This window comes from Rhinoraja longicauda, chromosome 30, assembly GCF_053455715.1.
Source record: "Rhinoraja longicauda isolate Sanriku21f chromosome 30, sRhiLon1.1, whole genome shotgun sequence".
NCBI lineage: Eukaryota > Metazoa > Chordata > Chondrichthyes > Rajiformes > Arhynchobatidae > Rhinoraja > Rhinoraja longicauda.
In genome coordinates, this window is record NC_135982.1 from 3,838,908 (window position 1) to 3,851,219 (window position 12,312).

The following is a 12,312-nucleotide window of genomic DNA, read 5'->3' on the forward strand; positions in this document are numbered from 1 at the left end:
GCATCCAACGAACTGGCCTCCACTGCCTTCTGAGGCAGAGAATTCCACACCTTCACCACCCTCTGACTGAAAAAGTTCTTCCTCATCTCCGTTCTAAATGGCCTACCCCTTATTCTCAAACTGTGGCCCCTTGTTCTGGACTCCCCCAACATTGGGAACATGTTATCTGCCTCTAATGTGTCCAATCCCCTAATTATCTTATATGTTTCAATAAGATCCCCCCTCATCCTTCTAAATTCCAGTGTATACAAGCCCAATCGCTCCAGCCTTTCAACATACGACAGTCCCGCCATTCCGGGAATTAACCTAGTGAACCTACGCTGCACGCCCTCCATAGCAAGAATATCCTTCCTCAAATTTGGAGACCAAAACTGCACACAGTACTCCAGGTGCGGTCTCACCAGGGCCCGGTACAACTGTAGAAGGACCTCTTTGCTCCTATACTCAACTCCTCTTGTTACGAAGGCCAACATTCCATTGGCTTTCTTCACTGCCTGCTGAACCTGCATGCTTCCTTTCATTGACTGATGCACTAGGACACCCAGATCTCGTTGAACTCCCCCTCCTCCTAACTTGACACCATTCAGATAATAATCTGCCTTTCTATTCTTACTTCCAAAGTGAATAACCTCACACTTACCTACATTAAACTGCATCTGCCATGTATCCGCCCACTCACACAACCTGTCCAAGTCACCCTGCAGCGTTATTGCATCTTCCTCACAATTCACACTACCCCCCAACTTAGTATCATCTGCAAATTTGCTAATGGTACTTTTAATCCCTTCGTCTAAGTCATTAATGTATATCGTAAATAGCTGGGGTCCCAGCACCGAACCTTGCGGTACCCCACTGGTCACTGCCTGCCATTCCGAAAGGGACCCATTTATCCCCACTCTTTGCTTTCTGTCTGTCAACCAATTTTCTATCCATGTCAGTACCCTACCCCCAATACCATGTGCCCTAATTTTGCCCACTAATCTCCTATGTGGGACCTTGTCGAAGGCTTTCTGAAAGTCGAGGTACACCACATCCACTGACTCTCCCTTGTCAATTTTCCTAGTTACATCCTCAAAAAATTCCAGTAGATTTGTCAAGCATGATTTCCCCTTCGTAAATCCATGCTGACTCGGAATGATCCCGTTACTGCTATCCAAATGCTCAGCAATTTCGTCTTTTATAATTGACTCCAGCATCTTCCCCACCACTGATGTCAGACTAACTGGTCTATAATTACCCGTTTTCTCTCTCCCTCCTTTCTTAAAAAGTGGGATAACATTTGCTATCCTCCAATCCACAGGAACTGATCCTGAATCTATAGAACATTGAAAAATGATCTCCAATGCTTCCACTATTTCTAGAGCCACCTCCTTAAGTACTCTGGGATGCAGACCATCAGGCCCTGGGGATTTATCAGCCTTCAGTCCCATCAGTCTACCCAAAACCATTTCCTGCCTAATGTGGATTTCCTTCAGTTCCTCCATCACCCTAGGTTCTCCGGCCCCTAGAACATTTGGGAGATTGTGTGTATCTTCCTCAGTGAAGACAGATCCAAAGTAACGGTTTAACTCGTCTGCCATTTCTTTGTTCCCCATAATAAATTCCCCTGCTTCTGTCTTCAAGGGACCCACATTTGCCTTGACTATTTTTTTCCTCTTCACGTACCTAAAAAAACTTTTGCTATCCTCCTTTATATTATTGGCTAGTTTACCCTCGTACCTCATCTTTTCTCCCCGTATTGCCTTTTTAGTTAACTTTTGTAGGGAGTGGATGCACGGTGGGATAACATAGAACTAGTGTAAACAAGTGATCAATGATAGGCGTGGACCCGGTGGGACGAAGGGCCTGTTTACAGGCTGTATTTCTAAGCCAAACTAAACTAAAGATATTGCCCCAAATACCATAAACGAGTTTTGTTTAATAAGTTCATAAGACACCTTATAAAAGGCAGCTAAAATTCCAAATACATACATACTTACTCATCTGCTTGCTATAACCTCAGAACATTTTAACAAAATTGTCCAACATTAATGCCCTTTCAGAAATCCACACTGACTCTGTCAAAATTTGTTGTTACTTGACAAGTTCCCTGCTGCCACTTAATGATAGGTTCCAGCATTTCCCTACCACTGTTTCAAGCATTGGAGACAACAGGTTTCAAATAAGGAGTCAGCAACAACTGGTTACAACAGGGACAATATTTCAAAAGAAGCATTATTTCACTGCCTGTGAAGATCACATAAGGCACAGGATTATTGGAAGGAGGGGAGGGATCATGATCATGATTGATCACAAATCCAGCTGGACTGCTCCTGTGATGCGCTGCTCACGGCGGTACAAGGCTCCCAGGAAGCGCCGTGGAGCTGAGTGACCCAGTGGGCCAAGAGAAACTGGACAGACCCGTCGCCGAGAACAGAGGGACCCGTCAGGCCACGCCACCAAGAACAAAGAGGGGCGCTGAGTGCAACAAGGCGGGTACTGCCTAGGTGAGGTCTACTGTATATTTTCACTGGATTGTATGCAATAACAAAGCATTGCACTGTTACTTACTTACTTTTTTTTATTTACTTAGGCCCCCTAATAATACATCACCCGTAGCTGACCATGGGTGATGCATTCTAGTTGGCTGCTTGCTCCACACCTCGGCTAGAGCAGCGTCGCTTGTGGCTGAAGAGACCAATGCGGGAGTGACAGTCTCTGTGGCAAAGGTCACATTTGTGTGTGGTCTCTGGTCTGTTGAAGTTGCTGCGCTCCTTTCTGCGTGCCCGCTTGTCTGCCGCTGCGTTCATCAGTTTATCTTCCCCCGTTTTGAGATGGTGGTTCAGGGTACCTCTCCACCTCGTATGGTCAGCTGCAAGGCTCTCCCAGGACTCCACATCGATGTCGAGCGCCTTCAAATCTCTCTTGCAGACATCCTGGTAACGTAGCTGGGGGCGGCCGATGGTTCTCCTCCCAGATATTAGCTCTCCATAGAGGATGTCTTTTGGAATACGGCCATCCTCCATGCGGTGGACATGGTCCAGCCACCGCTGCCTGAGTAGAGTGTACATACTGGGAAGGCCAGCGCAAGACAGAATCTCGGCGTTGGACACGCTGTCCTGCCAGGATATACCCAGGATATGGCGGATGCTTCTAAGGTGGAAGGTGTCAATAGTCAATAGTCATTTATTTGTCACATACACATAAATGTGTGGTAAAATGAAAAATTACCTGCAGTTCAACAATAAGACCAATAAGAATAATCAATAAAAATGCAATAACACATACAATCATAAACCAATACCAAAACAAAAGAAACATCCATCACAGTGAGTCTCCTCCAGTCACCTCCTCACTGTGATGGAAGGCCATAATGTCTTTTTCTCTTCTCTGCCGTCTTCTCCCGCGGTCAGGCTGTTGGAGTTGCCACGTCGGGGCGGTCGGGGCTCCCGATATTGAAGCCCCCGCCGGGTGGAGAAAATCCCGCGGCCTATTTCAGGCCGCGCCGGACGGTGAAAGGTCCGTGGTGGGCCGACCCAAGCCCCGCGATTCGGGGCGGGCGAAGACGCTGCCGCTGCCGGAGCTCCCGATGTCGGCCCCCATCCAGGGGCCTGCAGGCTTCCGACGTCCAGGCGGCCCGCGCCGGAGCCTCCGGAGACGAGTCGCAGCCGCTCCCGCAGCATCCGAAGGCAGCCAGCGCCGCAGGTGGTGAGTCCGGGCCGCGGGCTCTGCGAACCAGAGCCCAGGTGGTCCCAGCCGGAGCCCGCCAGCTCCAGGTGCATGGCCGGTGGTAGGCCACAGCGGGAACGGAAACACGGCCCAGAAAACAAAGGTCGGGTCTCCGCTCGGGAGAGACAATGTTATAGTTTCCACCACCCCCCCACATAACATACAACCACAAACACTACACCATATTTAAACTACAATTCAGACAAAAACAACAGAAAACACAAAAGACAAACGGACTGCAGGCAAGCCGCAGCTGCGAGGGCAGCGCTGGCTCCTCGCAGTCTTCTCTCCAGTCTGGCATATGTAGTCCATGTCTCACGGCCGTACAGCAGCGTGCTGTTGACACAGGCGTTGTAGACTGCTATCTTTGTCTTCACTGTCAGCTTTGGATTGGTCCACACTCGAGTTGTGAGGCGAGCGAGAGTTGTAGCTGCCTTCCCGATCCTCTTGTCAATCTCTGTGTCCAAGGAGAGATTGTCGGTGATGGTAGAGCCGACGTACGTGAACTGTTGGACAGCATCGAGTTCGTAGTCGTCGATGGTGATGACAGGCGGTGCCTCTGTATCCTGTCCCAGGACGTTCGTCTTCTTCAGGCTGATGGTCAGCCCAAAGTCCTTGCAAGCCCGATAGAAGCGGTCCATTAGTTCCTGCTGGGTGTGGGACACAACTGCTGCGTCATCGGCGAACAACATGTCTCTGATGAGAGCTTCACGTACTTTTGTCTTGGTTCGGAGGCGGGTGAGGTTGAAGAGCTTGCCATCTGATCTAGTATGCAGGTAGATCCCCTCTGTTGCGGTGCCGAAGGCATGTTTCAGGAGCAGAACGAAGAAAATCCCAAAGAATGTGGGAGCGAGGACGCAGCCTTGTTTGACGCCACTGCGGATGTCGAAGCGCTCTGAGAAACTGCCATTGAACTGCACTGTCCCCTTCGTGTTGATGTGGAAGGATTCTATCATGCTCTGCAGTTTTGGTGGGCAGCCGATCTTTGGGAGAGCCTTGAATAGGCCATCTCGGTTGACGAAGTCAAACGCCTCGGTGAGCAATGAAAGCAATATACAGGGGCATCCGCTGTTCTCTGCACTTCTCCTGGAGCTGGCAAAGGGAGAAGACCATGTCTACTGTTGACCTTCCAGCTCGGAAACTGCACTGTGACTCTGGGTAGACACGTTCTGCCAGCTTCTGCAGGTGGATCAAGATGACCCGAGCAAAGACCTTGCCGACGATGTTGAGGAGGGAGATGCCTCTGTAGTTGTTGTAGTCGCTTCTCTCACCCTTGTTCTTGTAGAGGGTAATGATCGTGGCATCCCTCATGTCCTGCGGTACAGCTCCTTCTTGCCAGCACTGGCAGAGGACTTCATGCAGAGGAAGCAGGAAGGTAGTTTTGCAGTGCTTGATCAGGTCAGGGGGAATCCCGTCGCTGCCTGGGGCCTTGCCTGAGGCCAGGATGTCAATGGCCTTGCTGAGCCCTTCTACCGTCGGCTCTCCATCTAACTCGTCCATGGTCGGCAGGCACTCGATGGCGTCAAGGGCTGAGGAGGACACAGTGTTCTCTCTCGAGTAGAGGTCGGAGTAGTGTTCCACCCATCTCTCCATCTTCTGGCATTTGTCTGTGATTACTTCCCCAGTGGAGGATTTGAGGCGGGCTGTCTTGCTCTGGACTGGTCCTAGTGCCTTCTTAATGCCATCATACATTCCCCTGATGTTCCCTGTTATGGCGGCCGTCTGGATGTCCTCACTAAGCTGTGTCCAGTACTCATTGGCGCAACGCCTGGCAGTCTGCTGAGCCTTCTCCTGGCAGCCCTGAGGATCTGCAGGTTCTTCTCGTTGGCTGACCGCTTGTACTCGGCTAGGGTGGCGCGCTTGGCTTCGATGATGGGAATCATCTCGGTCGACTTGGCCTCAAACCAGTCGTGTGTCTTTGAGATCTTCTTCCCAAAGCTAGCCAAGGCTGTGTGGTGCATGGTGTCCCGCAGAGTTTCCCACTTCTCTGTTGCAGAGTCTCCAGGACACGAGGTGCCAAGTTCACTCTCAAAAGCCTCTGCAAGCTGTTGCACGAGGTCTGGATGGGGCATCTTGCTGACATCGATGCGGGGTTCCCCTGCTTCTTGGTACGGTAGAACCTCTTTGGTTGCAGCCTGATCTTGCAACACACCAAGGAGTGGTCTGTGAGGCAGTCCGCACTGTGGTAGGAGCGTGTGTGGAGAACGTTCTTGAGGGTGGCACGTCTGACTAGGATCAGATCCAGTTGATGCCAGTGCTTTGAGCGTGGATGCCTCCAGGAAACCTTGTGCTGGGGCTTTGTCTGGAAGTACGAGTTGGCAATGCACAGGTCATGGTAAGTGCACAGCTCGAGCAGTCACTGTCCGTTCTCAATCATTGCACTGTACACGTGAGAATAAAGTATCGTTGAATCATTGAATCTCATGAATACAGTGGCTACATAAACAGATCAGAGGCTGGAGCTCCTGCAGTGAGTAACTCACCACCAGACACACCAAATCTTCCCACCATGACAAGGCACAAGTCAGGGGTGCTCTCTACTTGCACAGATTGGTGCAGCTTCAACAACTCTCAAACGCCTAAAAACCATCCATGATAAAGGAGGCCACAGCCAACCTCAACATTCATTCCCTCACCACTGCCACACAGTGCCGTCAGTGTGTACCATCCACTGAATGTACAACAGACACATATGTAGGCTACTCAAACAGCACCTCTAAACCCAAAATCTCAACCACTAAAGGCAAGGGCAGGTTTAGATCAGCCCACTGAGTCCACGCTGACCATCGATCACCCAATACACTAGTTCTATGTTATCCCACTTTCGCATCCTACACATTAGGGGCAAATGCAGAAGCCAATTAACCTGCAAACCTGAACATCGTTGGAACGTGGTAAGAAACCCGAGCACCCGGACAAAACCCACGCAGTCACAGAGAGAACAGACAAACTCCGCAGGAGCAGCACCCGCAGTTAAGGTGAACCTGGGTCTCCAGCGCTGTAAGGCAGCAGCTCTATGCTGCCCAGGTCACACGCCATCCTTGCTTGGAAATATAATGCCAGTTCTTCACTGTCAGTGGCAACACAGTAGGGCAGCTGGTAGAGCTGCTGTCTCACCGCAAGAGTCCTGGGTTTTAACCTGACCTTAGGTCTGTCTTGTCCAGGATATAGAATAAGAACAGGGGGGAGAGGAAAGTCTGACAGTGTGAGTGGAAAATGAAATAAAAAGAAAATAGCTAAGTATTCAGCAACATCTGCAGAGGAAAATCAAATCAAGTTTGAAGTGGGATAGCAAATGTTATCCCACTTTTTAAGAAAGGAGGGAGAGAGAAAACGGGTAATTATAGACCAGTTAGTCTGACATCAGCGGTGGGGAAGATGCTGGAGTCAATTATAAAAGACGAAATTGCTGAGCATTTGGATAGCAGTAACAGGATCATTCCGAGTCAGCATGGATTTACGAAGGGGAAATCATGCTTGACAAATTTACTGGAATTTTTTGAGGATGTAACTAGGAAAATTGACAGGGGAGAGTCAGTAGATGTGGTGTACCTCGACTTTCAGAAAGCCTTCGACAAGGTCCCACATAGGAGATTAGTGGGCAAAATTAGAGCACATGGTATTGGGGGTAGGGTACTGACATGGATAGAAAATTGGTTGACAGACAGAAAGCAAAGAGTGGGGATAAATGGGTCCCTTTCGGAATGGCAGGCAGTGACCAGTGGGGTACCGCAAGGTTCGGTGCTGGGACCCCTGCTATTTACGATATACATTAATGACTTTGATGAAGGGTTTAAAAGTACCATTAGCAAATTTGCAGATGATACTAAGCTGGGGGGTAGTGTGAATTGTGAGGAAGATGCAATAAGGCTGCAGGGTGACTTCGACAGGTTGTGTGAGTGGGCGGATACATGGCAGATGCGGTTTAATGTAGATAAGTGTGAGGTTATTCACTTTGGAAGTAAGAATAGAAAGGCAGATTATTATCTGAATGGTGTCAAGTTAGGAAGAGGGGATGTTCAACGAGATCTGGGTGTCCTAGTGCATCAGTCACTGAAAGGAAGCATGCAGGTACAGCATGCAGTGAAGAAAGCCAATGGAATGTTGGCCTTCATAACAAGAGGAGTTGAGTATAGGAGCAAAGAGGTCCTTCTACAGTTGTACCGGGCCCTGGTGAGACCGCACCTGGAGTACTGTGTGCAGTTTTGGTCTCCAAATTTGAGGAAGGATATTCTTGCTATTGAGGGCGTGCAGCGTAGGTTCACTAGGTTAATTCCCGGAATGGCGGGACTGTCGTATGTTGAAAGGCTGGAGCAATTAGGCTTGTATACACTGGAATTTAGAAGGATGAGGGGGGATCTTATTGAAACATATAAGATAATTAGGGGATTGGACACATTAGAGGCAGGAAACATGTTCCCAATGTTGGGGGAGTCCAGAACAAGGGCCACAGTTTAAGAATAAGGGGTAGGCCATTTAGAACGGAGATGAGGAAGAACTTTTTCAGTCAGAGAGTGGTGAAGGTGTGGAATTCTCTGCCTCAGAAGGCAGTGGAGGCCAGTTCGTTGGATGCTTTCAAGAGAGAGCTGGATAGAGCTCTTAAGGATAGCGGAGTGAGGGGCTATGGGGAGAAGGCAGGAACGGGGTACTGATTGAGAGTGATCAGCCATGATCGCATTGAATGGCGGTGCTGGCTTGAAGGGCTGAATGGCCTACTCCTGCACCTATTGTCTATTGTCTATTGATGTTTTTTCAGAACTGGCCATTTCTGATCGAACCTGGAAAGGCTAATTACCTGAACTAATTGGATTCAATGCAGAGTTTGACACCTGTAGCGTGTGTCCCGTTGGATTACCACATTCCAAGCTGCATCGGTGATTAAGAATACATCGGATGTGCTGGGCTTGTTTTCCAAGGAACACAGGAGGTAGGCAGAGGTATGAACTGATAGAGGTGTAGGAAATTATAAGAGGCATAGATAGGGTAAAGTCAAATACTGTTTGACTGAAAAGCTTGGTCCTTCTTGCAAATCTTTTTCTTTCGAAAGACTTTAAAGGAAGAAGCCACTTTCACTTAAATATAACATTTAAAGAAGATGTGCGGGGCAAGTTTTTTCTATATAAAGGGTGGTGGGAGCCTGAAACACACTGCCAGGTGGCGGCAGATATGATAGTGGCGTTTAAGGGGCTTTTAGATCGGGACATGGATATGCAACGAATGACAGAATAGGAATCATGTGCAGGCAGATGAGAATAGTTTATTTTGGAATCATGTTCGGCACAGACATTGTGGGCCGAAGGGCCTGTTGCTCTGCTATACTTTTCTTCGTTCTCTGTTCTGTGATTTCTTTTTACCATGGTAGGGGTTTCAAATACAATAAGGCATAGGTTCAATAGGTGAGGTAGAAGTATTAAGTGGATTTGAGTGGAAATATAATAGAACAGTATAACACAAGCCCACAATGTCCATGCTGAACGTGATGCCAAGATAAACTAATCTCATTTGCCTGCACAAGATTTATTTCCCTCCATCTGAATGTGTGAGTCATGATATTAAATTTGTAGATGACACTAAAGTGAGTGGTATTGTAGATTGCGAAGATGGTTGTCAAAATTTGCAGCAGGATCCTGATCGGTCGGGCAGGTGGGCTGAGAAATGGTTAATGGAGTTTAACACAGAGAAGTGCAAGGTGTTTCATTTTGGGAAGTCAAACCAGGGCAGGACCTACATAGTGAATGGCAGAGCTCTGGGGGGTGTTGTAGAGCAGAGGGAGCTAGGAGTGCAGGTACATAGTTCCTTGAAAGTGGTGTCACAAGTAGATAGTTTAGTCAAGGTTTTCGGCACATTGGCCATCACTCATGGTAGTGAGTACAGTAATTGGGAGGTCATGCTACAGTTGTACATGACATTGGTGAGGCCACATTTAGAGTTCATTTACAACCTCTCCCCTAACCCCGGCAGAATTCTGGTAAACCTCTTCTGAACCCTCTCCAAAGCCTCCATATCGTTCCTGATTGGGAGGACCAAAACTGCACGCAATACTCCGATTGCAGCATAACCAAAGTCTTATAGAGCTGCATCATGACTTCCCGACTCATACACTCAATGCCCCGACCACTGAACGCAGCAGACCATTTGCCTTCTTTATCACTTGTGTTATCAATTTCAGAAAGTTGTTTTTGCAGAGAGTGGTTGCTGTTAGGAACCTGCTATCAGAGGAGGTGGTGGACTGAGATACAATCACTACATTTAAGATAAATTTAGTCTGACATTTAAATGGGCATCTATATCTATATCTCTCGTCTATCTATATCTATGTCTATATCTCTCATATCCCTTTCCCCTGATTCTCAGTCTGCAGAAACGTCACCTATTCCTTTACTCCAGAGATGCTGTCTGACCCGCTGAGTTACTCCATTTTTTGTGCCTATCTCAGGCATAGAAAGCTACAGACTTGGTGCAGATAAATTAGGATATACAAATGTTTTGTTGTGTGCTGAGGATCAGGTTCCTGGGCTGTACAACTCCATGAAACTCAAAAATCTTAAAATGATATATTTTGGTGCCTTCCCCACAGATAGCACCTGACCTGCTAAATATTTCCATCGTTTTATGTTTTAACTCCATATTCTTATATATGATGTACTAAAGGCATAACCGACTGTGCGATGTCTTTCCTTATAGTCACTCTGAGTATAGCATCCTGCTCCAGATAACGTGCCTTCTGTCAATGCTCATTGGCATCCATGCTGATGGGAACACTCAGTCTCTCTATTCACCACAACCTACTTATTAGAAGCTTCCTTTCTCTCCAGGACATTGGCTGCATGTGCCGTGGATAGCATTTAAGACTGTTGAGTTTGTGTTTGAGTTTAGTTTATTGTCACGCGTACCAAGGTACGGTGAAATGCTTTTGTTGCGTGTTATCCAGTCAGCGGAAAGACAACACATGATTATAATTGAGCCATTCACAGTGTAAAGAAATGTTGCTGTCGGAGTAGAATTTTAAAATAATTTAAAAATTGCATTACGTGATTCCAGATCCACATTTATGACTAGCGCACAAAGAGTCACCAGGGTTGGGCGCCATCATGGACCACGTTCACTGATTTCAGGGTGCAGTGGGCTGATTTGGGATTTGTGCACCAACAGGACAGAAATAAGCCTCTACAAAATTCAAACAGGACAAACTGACAAGAAGATAAAAGATCACTGCGGTACATGTTCAAGCTCCATTCATCCCCTCCATCGTATGATGAACCAGCTACAACCAATAGATATTATTGCACAAGAAAGTTATTGATAGTTCCTGATAGAGTCATAGCGACCACATTACGGAATCAGGTTCCTAGGCCCAACTTGTCCATACCAACCTAGATGCCCCATCTAGGCTACTCCCACCTGCCGATATTTGGCCCATATCCCTCTACATCTTTCCGATCCATGTATTTGTCCAAGTGTCTTTTAAATATTGCGATAGTACCTGCCTCAACTACCTCCACTGGCAACTTGTTCCGAATACTCGCCACCCTCTTTATGAAAATATTGACCCTCAGGTTTTTATTAATTCTTTCCCCTCTCATTTCAAACCTACAGTGCTCTCCATAAGGTTTGGGGCAAAGACCCATCATGTATTTATTTGCCTCTGTACTCCACAATTTGAGATTTGTAATTGAAAAAATCACATGTGGTTGAAGTGCACATAGAGGCGGGGACGGGGGGGAGGGGCGAGGACGGGGGGGAGGGGCGAGGGGGGAGGGGGGAAGGGGGGAGGGGCGAGGGCGAGGGCGTGGGGGAGGGGCGGGGGAGAGGGGGGAGGTGCGGGGGGGGAGGTGCGGGGGGGGGTGCGGGGCGGGGGGGAAGGGGCGGGGGGAAGGGGCGGCGGGGGAGGGGCAGCGAGTGATGGGGGTGGAGCAGAGGGCAGACACACAGACGTTGATCAGGGCCATTCGGCCCCTCGGCCGGCTGCCCGCCCACCTCGCTGCCCGGTGTCGCTGAGTCCGTGGATGGAGCCCGGCGGGGCCGTTACAGAGCTGCCGTCTGCCGACCCCCCCCCCCCCCCCCCCCCTCCCCCCCCGACCCCCCCCCCCCCCCCCCTCCCCCTCCCTCCCTCCCTCCCGACCCCCCTCCCCCTCCCTCCCTCCCTCCCGACCCCCCTCCCCGCACGGCTCCCGGTGCCGCTGCCCGAGACCGGGGGGGGGGGGGGGGGTCGGGACAGTCGGGGTCGCCGCCACTCCCCCGGCCGCCATCGCTCACCTGCTGACCTCCACCGGGCATTTGACGGTCGCGGGCCGCGGCCTCGCCTCGCACTCCATCCCCGCCTGATCTGCTCTGGTGCTGCTTGGTCCGCACCGCACTGCGCGGCTGGGGGCGGGGCTGGAGGGGGGAGGGGCAGAGTTGGGGAGGGGGCGGGGCGGAGTTGGGGGCGGGGCGGAGTTGGGGAGGGGGCGGGGCGGAGCTGGGGGCGGGGCGGAGTTGGGGAGGGGGCGGGGCGGAGCTGGGGGCGGGGCGGAGTTGGGGGCGGGGCGGGGCTGGGCTGGGGGGGTTGAGGCTAGGGAAGGGGGAGCAGATGGGGAGGGGTGGGGCTGGTGAGGGGGTGGGGTT

General features: G+C 49.9%; 1 protein-coding gene across 8 annotated transcripts in view; it reads right to left on the reverse strand.

Moving 5' to 3' along the window:
- acot7 (acyl-CoA thioesterase 7) overlaps positions 1-12,083 on the reverse strand; it is a 288,577-nt gene extending 276,494 nt beyond the window's left edge. For 4 of the 8 annotated variants that reach the window (XM_078425337.1, XM_078425336.1, XM_078425331.1 and 1 more), the window contains exon 1: positions 11,965-12,077. In XM_078425337.1, the coding sequence (XP_078281463.1) occupies positions 11,965-12,023 (59 nt within the window). In that variant the 5' untranslated portion in view covers positions 12,024-12,077. Of the gene's footprint in view, positions 1-11,964 lie in introns of all 8 variants that reach the window. The other 4 variants (XM_078425338.1, XM_078425332.1, XM_078425333.1 and 1 more) reach the window with 3 other exon arrangements.
- Positions 12,084-12,312: the final 229 nt, after the last annotated feature.